Source organism: Hydractinia symbiolongicarpus, chromosome 4, assembly GCF_029227915.1.
Source record: "Hydractinia symbiolongicarpus strain clone_291-10 chromosome 4, HSymV2.1, whole genome shotgun sequence".
Lineage (NCBI taxonomy): Eukaryota > Metazoa > Cnidaria > Hydrozoa > Anthoathecata > Hydractiniidae > Hydractinia > Hydractinia symbiolongicarpus.
In genome coordinates, this window is record NC_079878.1 from 6,025,331 (window position 1) to 6,041,576 (window position 16,246).

Sequence of the window (16,246 nt, forward strand, 5' to 3'; positions counted from 1 at the left end):
CTAACTTAACTTACATAAACTTCATTTCTATATAAGAACAATTTTAAAAGAAAAATAATAAACCTGAAAATTGATGAACAATAAAAACAAAATAAGAACAACGGCAAGACTGAAAATTTATCTATTTTCTCTTTTTCTCTGAAAAACAACTTGGAAAATATCTTTAGGTGGCAGCAATTTTTTTTTTACATAATCAGTTACGAAAGGTTATTTTCAGACTACATTTTTTTTTTCTCTTATAACACACTTCTCAGGATTTTATAGCTATAATACATTATCTTTCACCAAAAATATTCAGCCTCAACAATTTCTCTTTAACTGCTGAATATAGCTTTAGTTTACGTGCTTGCAAAATTGTACAAAAAAAAATGACGTAATTATTAAAGGAAAACGTTAATAACATCAAAGATGGCGCATTATAAGACGATCCTTATTATGCTACACTGCACGAGCTTTAACTTTCGATAGCATATAAAATAAATTATTGTTTATTGGATAATAAAACAATTTGTTAGGATTCTTATTGGCTTAAAAGTCATTTTAGCCTCTTTCTTAGAAAAAAATAAGTTTTCGGCGTCCAGCCTAGCTGTCTCTATCTATCTCTTTATGTTTCTATCTCCCCAGGCGATTTTAAAGATTCCACCTTCGCTGGCAGAAATCAATAATTGTTGTAACGCGACAACAAGGATGGAAAAAACATCTATGATGGAGAGTTGTATATATGGAAGGGTTACGAGTTGAAGAGATATAGTTGTTATATGATTCTATTTATAAAGATACATAAATAAAATAGTATAAAAAATTATTGCGTATCATTTGACAGACCATAAGACCTGCATTAAGGAGCTCATATGTTCAGTTTCTTCATATCTGGAATGTTTTCTTCTGAACTATCTTCTGCATCTTCATCATCTGATTCAACATCGGACTCCTCATCCTCTTCGTCATCATCATCATAATCATCATCATCATTATCATCATCATCATCATCTTCTCCATAATAGGCAACACCTCCAAAGCCAGTGAAATTGGAAGAAGCTGAATGAGAGTCATATGCATAATAAGCGTCACCGTAGTCATCCTCGTCATCTTTCTGTCTACCATATTGATGCGTTCGTGCTAAAAAAAGATAAAAAACATCCAAAAACATACAAGGCTGTAATGACAAACATAAAAATGCCATTACTTCGAATAAGAAACAAATTCCACAAATTTTGGCCGGTTCGCAAAAGTTTATGCACCTTAAAATTTTCGTTCTCTGGTAAACTTAAAAGTCTTTAAAGAAGATTTAAATATATGGTGCTCAATGAAACAAAAAAACTTAGTTTGCCTATCGTAATTTTTTTTAAAAGTTTAACCAAATTTTTTAACTCGCTGGACTTCCTTTACACTTAGGATCCTAAATTAATAAGCATAACAACAATTAGCCGTGGTCTTACTAGACATGGATAAATCTTTTGTCTCCTTCGTATCATATCCACACTTTGGGCAGGGTGGAATTTGACCACGTGTGTACTTATGTCCTTTTCTTCTCACATGATCATCACAAAAACAAATCTAGATGATAAGAACTAATTTTGTGCAGCAATACTGTGTTTTAGGAGGAATAAAAACAAAAAAATACAGAATACAATATAAAGCAATACCTTACAACGAAGACATGAAAATTGTCCTAGTTTATTGCATGATGCACCTAGAAAAATTGAATCATTAGTTTTAATTCCTTAACTTAAACCGGTCTATGTAAACGCTTCACCAAGGGATGAAATGAAATGGCCATTGTACACGCTTGAAAGTTAAAAACACACCAAATTCGACCCTATCCGAAGTGAAACATGTAAACTGTCGCATTTTCACTGCAGTATAGAATCTCACTTGGCCTGAATTTTATTTCGGTATCATGTAAACGCAGTCTAATTAAGGTTAAAGGGAGAAAAGATATTTTTTCTAACTATTTTCTCAGAATATCGGCTTTCTACTGGTACTATTATCAATGAGGGTCTTGCAGAGTAAGTCTCTTTGCATTTAAAGCTCCAATGTTAGCTATGGAAAATGTACAAGTACAGTACAGCTCAATTAGACAGTCGCCTAAAATTGTGTGTCTCCTATGCTAAACGCTAAACAGAAAGGATCAATATACACTTTCCTATTCTCTGGCATGATTTGGGTGGGGACTGAACTCATGATATTCAGAAATGGAAGCAAAAGCTCCACCACAAGGACATTACTCAGGAGCTTTAAAGGTCGTTAATTACATTATTACATATAACTTACATTTTAATGTTTCTGACTCCAACACCTGACATTTGGCTTGGTGCTCAAACTGATCATCTTCACACAAGAAATTGCTGCAAAACGAACAAACGAAAAATCGACCACCTAAAAGAAATGGTATCAATATTTGATACCATATCAAAATAATAACTTGGGTACGTATACTTGGGTACGTATACTTGGGTACGTCTTTAGGTATTACTTTAAACATGAACACGTTTTATATAAAACCAAGAGAAACTTTAATGGATTTATTAACTCTTGTTTTTGACAACAAAATCCATTTTATCAAAAAAAAGGACACTTCAAATAATGCATAGTGTCAGGGCTAGTTATATGATCAAACATTTTGAAAATTAATACAACTTAAATTGTAGTTCTAAGTTCTAAAATCCATTTTTTGATCTGTTTTGACTCATTTTGTTAACGAATCTGCCATTAACGAGCCGAAAATTTTTATCAAAAAAACTGACCTCGTCACATTGGAGGGTCAATTGTTCTTTATCTTTGTGCAAAAAATCAGAATAAACTAATGATCCAATCCAGAGTAATGTCCTGAAAACCATATTTAGGGCCGTTTTTTGTGCACCAATACGTTATTTTAAGCTGATAAAATATTTTCTAAAAACTGACTTCGTCTATGAGTCTATTGTTTTCTGTCAAAAAAACTGACGATCAAATCCTGACAAACGTCGTAAGTATTTTTGTACTGTTCTGTCTTATTTTATGCATAAATCCGCTATTTTAAAGCCAATAAGATATTTTTGAAAAAAAAATGAATTCCTTACATTAAAGGGTCCAAATTGTTCTTTATCTTTGTGCAAAAAATCAGAAAAAACTAATGATCCAATCCTGAGAAATGTCCTAAAAACCATATTTTAGGACAGTTTTTGATCACTTTGCACAGAAATCCGTTATTTTTAAGCTGACAAGATATTTTCTCAAAAAACTGACTTCGTCACATCCGAGGGTCTATTGTTCTCTATCTTTGTGCAAAAAATCAGAAAGTAATAACAATCCAATTCTGAGAAAACTGGTAACGGACGCACACAGGCGTCAATTCATTGAACCTCACCTGTACCAGGTAGGTGTAAAAAACATATTAGACAAGTCAGCACCCATGTAGAAAAGTAGCACCCAGCTGTCATTATATTCAAGATTCTGGAAATTGAAAAGATAATAGATACCAGGATAAATTAATTTTTAAATACCTTGATCCCAAACACCTCTGCTGCATTCCAAACATACAGCATCGAGAAGAGGACATGTACATGCATGTGTTGTCAAACATTTTCTGCCGTGACATATCCATGCTTCACAATGATCGCATATTGCACCCTGAAAACAGAAGACGACAGTTCGAAAGGTTTAACGTGTTCCGTCGACATATTCATATCATAAGGCGTGCCAACTTGACTCAACTTTGGGTTCAATAACAAATAAAAAATTTTGCTAACTGAAATATTAAATGTATTAAATCTGACTAGATTTTATGAGCTCAAGAATGGACACAATTACTCTCAATCGTAAACAATAGGTAAAAGTTACAAGCTTACCACCATACCCATACCAATAGCATGTGTTCCAGTGTGTTTGATAACACAGTCGCCAAACTTTGCCAGACATTTCTGTTTTGCTAATTAAACAGACAAATACAAAATTTCAATGCAAATATTTATCTATAATTTTAGTGACAACATCACCAACGTATACTTATTGACATGAAAAAATCTATACAAGAATTCATTGGACAAATAGAATCATATGGCCTTGTAGTTAGAAAGTGGCCTTGTGGAGTTTGCAGGAAAGGGGCTGGTAGTAACTGAATTTTTTGTCAGACTTGCAAGCATTGGGTACATAAGAAGTGCAGTAGTATTGGTGGAAGGTTAAGAGATGACATTCATTTTGTATGTAAGCGTTGCAAAGGTGAGATTATAGAGAATGAAGTATTTCCAACTTCAATGATGTACAACAGTGGCTTGTTAGAGATAGTTGAGAACTTCTGTTACTTAGGTGATATGTTGGGCAGTGAAAGGGGGTGTTGGAAGAAGTGTTACTTGCAGGATAGGTTCTGCTAGGAAAAAGTTTAGAGAGTTACTTCCTTTGTTGACTAGCAGAGTCTTGTCAATTGAGTTAAAAGGTAGGTTGTATGAGGCCTGTGTAAGAAGTGCTATGTTGTACGGTAGTAAGACATGGGCAGTGAAGCAGGAAGGTCTTGACCGTTTAGAAAGGAATGATATGAGAATGGTTAGGTGGATGTGAAACGCCAGTCTGAGAGACAGAAAGAGTTCAGATGAGCTAAGAAGCAGGCTAAGTGTCACTAGAATTAAAGATGTTATCCAGATAAGAAGATTAAATTGGCTGGGACACTTGGAAAGAATGGAGGGGGATAATTGGGTAAGAAAGTGTAGAGACTTGATAGTTCCTGGGGCAAAGCCCAGAGGCAGACCGAGAAAGACTTGGCAGGAGGTTATAAGGAAAGACTTGATACAGAGGAAGTTGAGTTTAGATCTAACACAGTCTAGATCAGATTGGAAGAGGGTAAATAATATAAACCGTCCAACCCATGCTAGCATTGAAAATGGACGTTAAGCCGAGAATGATGAATGATAATGATGATGACAGCAGCATAAAAACCTTTTTTTACAACTGCTCAGCATATTTGTTTAAAAACATAATTTCTTAGTTTATTATTGCTGAAAAAAATACAACTTACAGCAGTGCCCACAGACTGGAAGTTTTTGAATACTGTAGCAAAAATAACAATACGCTCGATTCTTCTGAAGCCTAAAACATAAACATTATTCAGCATTGCTATGATGTAACAAGATAAAATCCTGCTAAAGCTTTCTTAGCCTGTTAGAGAAGACTAAATATCTTTCATGGGAAGGAAATTTTAGTTTTTAGTTTTTTCTGTTTTTTTTTTTTTTGAAACTTGCGAATATAAAGCGCTTATTTGCAAATCACAAAATAAATTATGTTTCAATATATTATTATAGATCTTACACTCCAAGAAACTCTAGGTGATTTTTTTTCATAACCTCCTAAACTTAATCTTAAATAAGAAAATCCAACTCCGAAATTATACATAAATTAACAATTTTCGGAATTTAGTTAACCAAGAAAGTTTCTGACAATAACATAATTTGAAACAAGATATATCTCGCTTGCCTTGTTTTAAAATTAAATGTAAAAAGAATAAAAACAACAGGACTGTTAGATACCTCTGACATCTGTCACATTCCTAAAAGAATAACAATAAGAACAATTCCAAAAGATAGTAAAGGAAATGATGAAAGCAGAGATATAGACATAGCAGAGATATAGACATAGCACAGCTTTTATTACAAGCTTTGAATCTTATTATGTAATATAGAATTAATATTTATTTTTCTTTTGTATAAATAGAATTTAGGTGTAATGGCTTAGTTTTATGCCTTTAGTGCTACTTTCCAGTTTCATAGGTTAGGTAAGCAGCATTTAAATTGTGCTAGTTGCACTTATATTGTGTCCGCTTTACGGAATAATCCACGTTTGGGCTCGCAAGGCCCCGGAATTTGAGAAAAATGGCCACTTTGATGTCAGCAAAAATTAGCATACTTGGAGAGTTAGGATCTAACCAAAAAACCCAACATCCTAAGTTTTAAGTCAGCAGTCAACATTGACAGGTTCAAGTTGTATGTACCTAGTATAGCAGGGTGTAATCCAGAAACTTCAAACAGTGGCTGTTAGATTCAATTTGGAAATTTCATAAGGGATCCTAGACCTCCCATAAAAGATTTTTAATCCTTTATATGAAATATAGTGATTTGAGTTGAATGAATTGGGAAATAGCAGTTTAAAGGATGCTGTGACCACTGGATTACACCCTGTTATAGAAATGACCTATATAATTACTTGTGAAACTTCGAAAATGTCTTAATATATTTTGTGGGGTTGTTACCATCAACATTATAGCTCAGAGAAGGTTATTTGTGATAATTGAAAACAAACTTTAAAAAAATTAGTTTATTAATAGAAAACTATACAGGAACTAAACATTTCATCTTATATAATAAAATGCTATGTCTGACAGGTAAAATGAATGTGTTCATTTTTCTTTGCAGTTGCCGAAAAATGCATGCATGAAATATAATCAAAAAAATTAAACGTGACGACATCAATAACATAAATAGACTAATTTAAATGAATAATGGCATCACAATTTGCTTAAAACCAAATAATTGGAAAAAGACTGGCTAAGTCATTTTTTTTACAGTGTAAGTCTGGAACCAGATTGAATATAAGTTTACAAACCTTGGTCACCGAATCCGTTTTGGAGGGACAAATTAATAATGTCATTAAAAAACCTTTCAAACCCAATATTTATATGTAACAGTTTGTAGATAATCTATACATTTTTCTGATCATCATTTCAAGTTCTAATTATCATCATCATCATCATCATTCTCGGCTTAACGTCCTTATATCTCCTTAAACTTTTGTTGAACACACATCTTATGATTTTTTTTTCTCAGAATATTTATAATATTTCTTGGAGTATGGACACATGAAATTGCAATCATCATCAAAATTTAAATAATGGATTTTTTCCATTGTTCTTCTGCCTAACTGAATTTTTCCACATGCTTTATTGGCTAGTTTAATTTTAATTGAATTTAATTAATTAAAACTCAATTATAGATGTTAAATTCTTACTGGTGTTAATTCTACATTAAAACCATATTATTAAAACTATATTAGTTAGGGTTATTAAATCTATTATATCCATACATTAATTTCAACAAATTGCACAGGTCATATCATATGCTTGTTGCATAAGATTGTGCTGGCTGAAAGAAGTTAGGCTGAAATAAGGTAGACTAGGGTTTGTTCTGCTATTCTTCTTCATATTTTATTTGAATTTTTTTTCATTGATGAAAGAGGTTCTGTTGCGTTGTATCTTTTTATTATTTTATATATACTGCTTTTTTACACTACTAGCCATGGATCACAAAAATTAGATTGGTATTAAGGGGAACCCAAGATATAAAATGATGTTGGACTTATATTATAGAGCTAAAAGTTAGTAAACAAGTCTTTTTAAATTTTTTAAAAAGATCTTTTTGTTCTCAAGATATTCGCATTCAATGAATTTCAGATTTAATTATGCAAGCGAATTTTGACATTTTCTGTCATCAGTAATTTGTAGACCTGCTGAGAGATGTGCATTTAAACTTTATCAATGCATAGATATTACAAAGCTGAATTGATTAACATAATTTTTTTTGCCAAAATGACACTCGCTTGCTTGTCCTGGCCTCTTAATTTTTTGCTGATGTCCCAATAACTGGAGGTCTGCAACTTGGTTTTATAATAATTTAATTTATATATAATCAGTGATCTATTTGTTTTAGTGTTAATTTCCTTGAATACAATTTTAAAATAAGTAATTTTCGAAAACATTAATTTCTACACTAAGGTTATGTTTTAGAAAGATTTGTTTTTGTATGTAAATTTCATGAATTTAATATCAATATTATATACCAATAAAAATTCCATTTTAAAAAATCTCATTTTTCAAGATTAAATTGACACAGTAATATGCATTTGCATAAAAATAATAAAAATATTCACAGAACTTTCAGTTACCATAACAAAGTTACAGGGATTTTCTGTTATATCTTTTGTTTTCTCCCCAGATCTGATATCTTTTTGACGTAATTTTTGTCTTTCAGCTTTTTTTCTTGCACCAGTCTTCTTCTTCGGCATTTTTGTAAATGACCTTTAAAAATAAATTACCAAAGATAATGAGCAAAACATAATCATGTCTGCCATTATGTTTTTTGTCAGTTTTGTTCAGGACTTTTTGCATACAAGGCCAGATGTCTTACCGTTAACGAACATATTTGACTCACACAGTTCTTGTTGATAGACTAAACTGATGTTAACATAAATTCTGTGTTTCTCTGGCTTAATAAAGTTCCAATTACTACAACCAAAAAGTAGTATTTGTCAAAATAGTGCCCCATAACTGATACTGATAATAAAAAAGTCCATTATATATATAAGTGAAACAATTTTTTCAAACATAGTGTACGATGGTACAATTTCGACACTTTTTATGAAAAATTAGTATTTATCTTATTGCTTTGCGTTGTGCCGCCCTGTTGTGGCTCTTTTGCATATGAGACATAGGCGGACACCGACAATTAAAAATAAAGTTAAATCTTAACCGACTGCATATCACAAATGGCCTGGAAAAATGGAACCCGGAGTTTTTTGCCAGCATGGGTCCAATTTCGCCAGCTAGGTTTTTAATCGTGAAAAAGAAACAAGATATTCTGGGTAATCTATGTAACTCTGCTGAAAACTATTCTCTAAGTCCCTTGTGACGTGCCTAGGTAAAAAAATGGGTTTAAAAAGTATATCTCCTTAGATCTATCAAAATGAAGTCTGGTGAAGTTGTACCACTGTTGCCAGGAAAAATGGATCAGCGAATCACAAGTCTGGGAAAGATATAAGGTGTGGCTGTCCAAGGAAGTTTGCTTCGCTTATCCAAACCTTGTATTTTATTAAAGATGAATCCATAGAAGAGCCGTAAATCAATAAAAATGAGTGTAAACACCTGACTGTGGCATGAACAGAATTTATTTCTTTCTGGCGAAATTGTACCTATAGTGAAATAGTACCTCTGTACCAGGGAATTCCACAAATTCCACGTGTGCTACACATTGCATGCGTAAATCTATTTTAGAAAATTTGCGCGTGCTTTTTTTTCCGATTTTTTTCCTGGTTTATTTCACTCTTAGCAGTGTGTGATTGTTCTTTAAGTGGTGTAAAAGTGCTAAATATATTAGCAAAACACCTTGGTTCGTTGTAGAAAGTAATTTATAACAGGTAAATACCATATAATTAAATTTAAACAGTGGACAAAGAGACGCTGACACGTGCCACATGTTGCACTTACTGCAATGGTCTGCCATATTGTTTGTAGTGCTATTTATCCCAACCCCTTTTCCAGGTTATATTTTCTCCATAGGTTATCTATTATCTATAACAATGGTAAAAATTGAAGTCATTTTTTATTTATTGAGGTTTGAAGTTTTGTATGTTAGCTTTTGGGAGACGGCTTGTGTGGAATAGTAGGCAGAAAAAAACACATTTAATTTAAACACGGGGAAAAAACAAAGCATTTAATTAACTTTTTTTTAAAAAAATTAATTTAACCACAAGTGATTATAAACTGTTTTTATTGATACGGTTGAAGCTGCCGATTAAAACGATTGATTTTTGGGATACAGTTTTAATAGTTAAATGCTTAAAGCACAGCCTTAAGTGGCGACATTAACTACACTGTAGACAATCAACTTCAAAATTCCTTCGTTAATTTTTTTTATTTTACGCGAGTAAAGAGCTTAATTAGCGTGTGCAATAAATCGCATGCCTGAATAGCTGTTGCGCGTGTGTGGGTGCATGGTTGTGCAATCACACACAAGTCACATGGAATTCCCTGTGTACGCTATACTTTATTTTCTTTTGGATCAAATAAAAGCCAGGAAGTAAACAATTGCTGTTTTACTAAACAAAAAAAGTTACTGAATTTTGATATTTTTTTTCTTTTCAGGGGGTTTTTTATATGGCTATAACTACAGAAACTGTTTCCATAGGCTTTAAAGCTAGAGCTATACTTTTCCTAAACTTGTGTCTATATTCCAGGTGATTTTAATCAGATGAGTGTCACTTGAATAAGAAAAGTGTCCTGTTGCGTACAGTACTTAAAAAGATATCTTAACGTTGTATTCCTATATTATACACTTCTGAATCCATAGAGAGAGAATAGACACGTGAACAAAAAAAGCACATCAGCACAGCTGCTTCCGCCATTACCAAATATGTCCGGGTTTCGCCAGGGTTTGTCCCAGTCATTGATCCGATTTTTTAACCTCAATTCTAGTTCCCTCCCGCGCTATGTACTTTTTGATCTCGAATAAACAACTTTGTTTTCAATTAAACACCTCTCTTGACTAAATTTCCCTGTTTGAGACAATTCCAAAATTATAATATCCTTTTTATCAACCTCGTCTACAGGGATTCTTATAGGTTATAACAAATTGACACAAGGTTGCGATAACTCGAACCCCTATAAATGGAATCTCTACTTAACTCGAACGATGTGGGAATTTCCTAGTGAACTGTCATAAAAAAGATTTAGTACCCATTCTCCAAACTCCCAACTCTCTATTACCCGAATCTCTGTATAACTCGCACAGTTTTCGATTCCCCGTGGCTGTTCGAGTTATAGAGAGTCAACTGTAGAATAATACTTCACATTGTCGTATAATCTTCCATTTGTCCAATAAAAAAGGAGAATATCTTCTCTGGTTTAGAGCTTCTTGTATCACTTTTGTATTTTTGTGAAAATTTTCTAGTTATCGTCAAGCTAGGCTCCAATCTCGTCCTCCATCCATGGCTTTCTAGCTGAGTGCGAGCGCGAGAGACTACTTTATTTACTACTTTTATCGAGCGCTATAAAAACCCCAAAAAGAAGTCTTGAAAAGCGAGACTGAGTTAGTCCTTGTAGATTTCGTCTTTCTAATTTAAATACTCGCTTTCTTTTTAGAAGCAACATATTATACAAGCAACACGAAGCTTTAAATACTTGAAGAAAAAAGAATTAATTGCTAAGCAAATGCTCAATCCGATGTGAGTAATAAATAGAGAAGGGGAGGAATAGTTTCCAAGACCTATCGTTATATTATGCAAATTAAAGTAGTACAACTGAAGTTTGATTTCGCCATAGAATATAATATAATAATATAGATTATATCTCTAGATTATATATCTATATCTATATATCTATCCTGACTGAAAAAGCAAACATTTCTCAAGTAAAAATGTAACAACCAACAAGTAAAGAACAGTTGCGCCTGGGAAAGCGTTTGGAACTTTAACAACATTGAAAATAACCATTAAATTCTATAACGTCAAATCGCAAATTTTACAAATATATTTAAATGCTACATTTTTAAATAAACAGTTTTTTGCAAAAACGAGATATTTACCTTTCCAAAAGCCTTTGTAGTTTCCGTTATCAAATTGTAACCTACCATACTGTTAAGAAGTCACTGCACATATTGGACCAAAAAAGTCGGTTAAAGAGCGTATCAATCAATCTAGTCCCCATATATATTTAGCCACCAACAATTTAAAACTTCTTAGCAAAACTTACATACCATGTTACCGAATGAGCTTAAAAAAGCAGTCTTCTTCGAGATACCTTCTATAATTTACCTAACATTTAACTAATAATATAAAAACTTTATAACATGCAAAAAGTTACTCTGTACCTAGTATCTAACTTACATTATTACGTCTGTATAGTTTTTATACATCTGCAGTGAATTCTCTTTATCCTGAATTTGGAGGGTCTAAAAAAATCTGACACAGATGACGAAAATTCAAGCATGAAGTTACAATAATAGAAATATGTCTCCATGGTTCGCGGCAAGCCAGGGAAATAGGGAAAGATAACCGGCAAAGGAACAGAATATTTACTCGAAATAGAAAAATGGTTCGAGTGTTCAAGATAAGAATCCATCCGGTATAGCACAAAAACTTTAACAATTTAGAAAAAATAAAAAAATCCATAACAATTAAGAAAAGGTTTTTTTCTCCTTTTGGCATAGCAATCCATAGATGTATAAGCGGTCCTTTTAACTTTCCGTCAATCAATTTTCTTGACGAAGCATTGCAGTAGTACGTCGAAAATCTTCTTTAACATCAGTACAGCGAAACCGAAAAATACAATCACCAATGGCAGTGTCAGAATAATGTCCTCTGTCCACGACAATACTGCAGTGATAATACCATAAGCAGGTATTTGGGTTAAATCATTCATATAATTGATCGCCCAAAACAAATCTGAGACGTTAAAAAACAACAAAAGCGATAACGAAGCTGTTTCAACACGATTTAGAAACTGATTGCAAAATGGTAATGCATATAAATGATGTAAAAGGAATGAGAATAATATGGGTAGTAGAATCATCATTCTGATGACAGGATTCACAATGTAGATGCATAAGGCTGTGACAATAATCCGTCGAAACAAAATAACCACTTCCCAATTGATTCTATTTTTACCTCCAAACTGATCAGAGTTGTATGGTTTCGTAAACACATTTATAATACTCTGTTTCTCCTCGTCGTTATCCCGTTCGACATCACGTATTTCTTTCTCAACTGAATATCTTGTTCGAAGATAGCACCACAAGGCTTTTGGTGGAAATATAACATTTAAGTAAAACTGCTTCACTGTAATACGATTTGATTCTAACATTTTCTCTGATAAGTAAGTTGAAATTGGAAACGGAACAATCCAAGTGCCAATAATAACCATTATTATGTAATGCCACCACACGTAGCAGACTACATCTCCTTGGATATATAAATGCTTCTTTCCATTGATATTTACACAGTTTGTCATTTTGAAACAATAGGTTGATATGCTCGTATAACTTAGTAATATCAAATGAATCAATGAAACTCTGACTCTTCCTTTAAATGGCAAAATTCCTATGCTGTTTGTCACATATTCTCTTTTACTTAGTCTTAACTTCTGATAAATAGATTTAGCAAGAAAATACTGGAATAGAAAAAATACTATCATCAGGACAAGGCCGAGTCTGATGGATTCCTTCTCAATTGTTGTCAGTGCCTCCTTAGGACAAAGCCTAAATACTCCAATCGAAAGTAGACGAAAATTTAGCAAGGATGAGAAAAACTGTCTTAATTGAGATAGGTAACCATATCCTGCTTCATTCAAATGGTGCTCAACACTCAACAGTATTTCCATTTGATAAAAAAAGAAAAATATAGTTTTTATTCCGCCAATGCTGGATATTATTTTGTCTTTGTGACCTGATATAAAGTCTTCGTTGTGTACTGTTAGATTTTCTTCAGGCGAGTCAATGTCTGCATGGACTTCTTCTCCGTCTATTCGTAGGCAATCAGAATTTTCTTCTTCATTGAGAATAATGGGTTCAGTCAGCTGAGCATCTCTCTTTGATTTTATTCTTCTTGCGGTACGCAGGATCATATGGACAATATCTTTATAAAACAACAGAACAACGGTGTAGAATATGGCATACAACACGAAAAGAAACCAAAATAAATTTACCCTGCAGTTTTTGTTTCCAACACATTGTTTATTAAAATAGTTCACTCTGTATCCTTTTCTACACGAGCCACACAATGTTCCCTCACGATTAGAATTACATGTGTTGTATGAAACACAACGCTTTGTTTTCTTTGAGCAACAGTATTGAGATGGACAAGGTATAAACAGCAGTTGTTCACTTCGCGTTTTATAGCCCCAGAAGTTTCCCTTGCTAGTAACATTATCCTCACAAACTCCGCCTGTTGGACATTGCAAGCAACTCACGTTGGTTTTTCTTATACGAAGTAAAAACCTAGAGTTATTTATTTCCATTGTTTGTGCTGCAGACCCATAAGTTCCTTTTGGGCACCTGCGACAACGAAGGATTGATAATAATTCTGTTATGATTTTTGTTGTGAAAAAAGCCGTTTTATAGTTTCGTGCACATTTAAAATGGACATTTTGAAATAATGAAGACTGGCTAAGGCAGCTTTCTGTACAGAGAAACCCATCAACGTTATCTTTTGAACTAGAAGCTTTCAATGTCATGCTGACGTTTATGAGTGAGATCATGCCCGATGAATAGATGAAATAACCATAGCTTATATTATCTACAGCGTTACCTATAATCCTAACATTTTCCAGGATCATTTTTGATTGCAGAAAAAATTTCTCTTCCTGGGTAAAATAAATGTTACCTCCCAAACCTTGCGCTGTATTCGAAATAAAAGTTGCATTTGTAATGAAGATTTCAGATTCGTATGCTTCGTTGAAAATAGCACCACCTAACTTGGCGAAATTCTTTTCAAACACACAGTTGTTTATTTTACCACTACTTTTAACTAGGTTGATCGCACCACCCATTTCTGCTTTATTTTTTATAAATTTTGTATTTGTTATTTGAAAATCTGGTGTCATTGAAATTTTAACAGGTGATACTAAATAACCTGAAAATGAGCAATCCTTGATAATAACTTGCTCCAGAAAGTATCCGTTTATGACGTGCTTTGTGTTCCATTGGCGAAGATTTTGTTGAAAATTAACAAAGGTTGAATTTTTGATTGTAAATTTATTTATAAATTTTTTCCTTGTGTTTGATCCTTTGATATATATAGAGCAACTACTAGCATTTTCAAAACGGCAATTGTCAATGATGAGGTTGAACCTTTTGATGAAGCTCTGAAGAAATATTATATGGTTTGCGTTTCTCCTTGGCCCCTCATTGACAACACATTGTTGCAGAAGTATGTATCCTTTGCAATGCTTAATAAGGTTAAGAATATATGTCTGGTAAAAATAACATTGGGAGATATGTATTTTTACAGTTATATTGATAAAATCTTTATTCTTGATTGTGGGCACGTAGATTTTACTAAAGTTGCATCTCCTGATCACCAAAGTTAAACTATTGACACGTCGCATTAAAAAGAGAGGAACTTTGAAAAAATTGATATCTATAATTCGAAAGTGTAAATCAATCCTACTGTTGACGTAAAATAAATACTGTTTGCGCCACAATGATCCATTCCAAAGTATTGTTGGCCGCAAGTAATTTTCTCCATAATTTGTTATAGTTAGGTTTTTATCTATGTATGGCAATGTTTTTTTAAAAATATAAACGTAAGGCTTTTCCTTTGTCTTGCCAGCGTCTAGTCTGACGATATCATTAGATTTTACCTTGTGTTTTAAAGCATACTCCAATGAAGCACATGGTGAAAGGTTACTACCGCACCAGTATGTGTCATTGCTTCTAAACTGCGAAATAAACACTTCAGCTCCTTCTACAACAATCAAACAAAGAATTAATTAAATTGATATATGATACAAAATCACAACAAATTATTTTGATCTCAACTTTCTTTTCTTTTTCTATTTGTCAATCTTTTTTACGGCAGAATTAGTCCTAATTTCCAAACTTTTGAACTCGTTTGTGACATGTGACGTAGTAACTCAGGTGAAGAAAGATGATGATGCAAATAACTACTAAGTTTTTTACAGTTTCTGAATTTATTTATTGATGCATCTAGCTTTCTGTTTTTAGAAAAAAATACAGTAAGCAGGCATAATATTAACTTATTTGGCAGGAAAATGAAATTTTTACGTTCATACTGCAACTGGACAAAGTTAACTGTTCTCTTGTCTGATCCTGTTTATATGTATCATCAACCTCGAACCCAGGGCCTGTAGCGTTTATTGATATGAAGATGAAACGCGTTTCATCCTTATATCAAAAACTGCTACAGGTCCTGGGTTCGAGGTTGTTTGTATCATAATTATTTAACCAGGATAGTTCGAGAGTGTCCTACGAATATTGTCCTGGCGTATTTAAAGCATTTAAACAAAAATTCTACATGCTTATTTACTTATACAAAATTGCTCAGACCCTGGGGACGTGGTTAAAGATTTGCTAACAACGAGAACACTCATAAGTTTGACACTTCAAGACAAACAATGATTCTTTTTTACCTGTTGTGTTTAAAACTAGCATCAGAACCCAAAACGACAACAGCAAATTACCGGCCGTCATGACCTTTTTGTTCCCTCTTAAAAAAAATAACCTGAAAGTGATATTTAGCTAAACTTTATATCCACGCCTCTTTCGTATTCCTGTTGATATAATTTTGCAACTTTTCTTTTGTTAATATATTTAATTTTGTAAGTAAAAGAAGAACATAAAAGCTGTCATTTTCGTTTTCATGGAATACTCAACAGATGAGTCACTTAAAGACAGATGAGTCACTTGAGCCATGACCGCCGTTGCGCATGACACCTTGCCGAGTTGCAAAACTTGAGCTGAGATTTTGAGCCAGAAAGTTGTGCAAATATTTTATT

The 16,246-nt window shown here is 33.0% G+C and overlaps 2 protein-coding genes across 2 annotated transcripts; both read right to left on the reverse strand.

The window, feature by feature from the left end:
• Positions 1-748: 748 nt before the first annotated feature.
• LOC130640964 (zinc finger protein 330 homolog) lies at positions 749-8,065 on the reverse strand. Its single transcript, XM_057447587.1, has 9 exons — positions 7,906-8,065; positions 5,499-5,518; positions 4,991-5,061; positions 3,831-3,910; positions 3,486-3,612; positions 2,275-2,379; positions 1,647-1,693; positions 1,440-1,557; positions 749-1,119 (listed from the first exon to the last, which is right to left on the reverse strand). Exons 1-9 carry the CDS (start codon positions 8,023-8,025, stop codon positions 848-850), a joined length of 960 nt encoding a protein of 319 aa, XP_057303570.1. The 5' UTR covers positions 8,026-8,065; the 3' UTR covers positions 749-847.
• Positions 8,066-9,231: 1,166 nt separating this feature from the next.
• On the reverse strand, positions 9,232-16,246 carry LOC130640960 (uncharacterized). The gene is made up of 2 exons (XM_057447583.1): positions 15,881-16,246; positions 9,232-15,195 (listed from the first exon to the last, which is right to left on the reverse strand). The coding sequence occupies exons 1-2, from the start codon at positions 15,939-15,941 to the stop codon at positions 11,981-11,983; spliced, it is 3,276 nt and encodes a 1,091-aa protein (XP_057303566.1). The 5' UTR covers positions 15,942-16,246; the 3' UTR covers positions 9,232-11,980.

Coding starts and splice junctions, on each gene's coding strand:
- LOC130640964 (XM_057447587.1), bottom strand. CDS start 8,025: ATGCCGAAGAAGAAGACTGGTGCAAGAAAAAAAGCTGAAAGACAAAAA. Junction 3,613..3,830: donor CTATTGGTATGGGTATGGTG/GTAAGCTTGTAA, acceptor TTCTGTTTTCAG/GGTGCAATATGCGATCATTG. Junction 1,558..1,646: donor TTTCATGTCTTCGTTGTAAG/GTATTGCTTTAT, acceptor CTTATCATCTAG/ATTTGTTTTTGTGATGATCA.
- LOC130640960 (XM_057447583.1), bottom strand. CDS start 15,941: ATGACGGCCGGTAATTTGCTGTTGTCGTTTTGGGTTCTGATGCTAGTT. Junction 15,196..15,880: donor GCTAGTTTTAAACACAACAG/GTAAAAAAGAAT, acceptor TGATTGTTGTAG/AAGGAGCTGAAGTGTTTATT.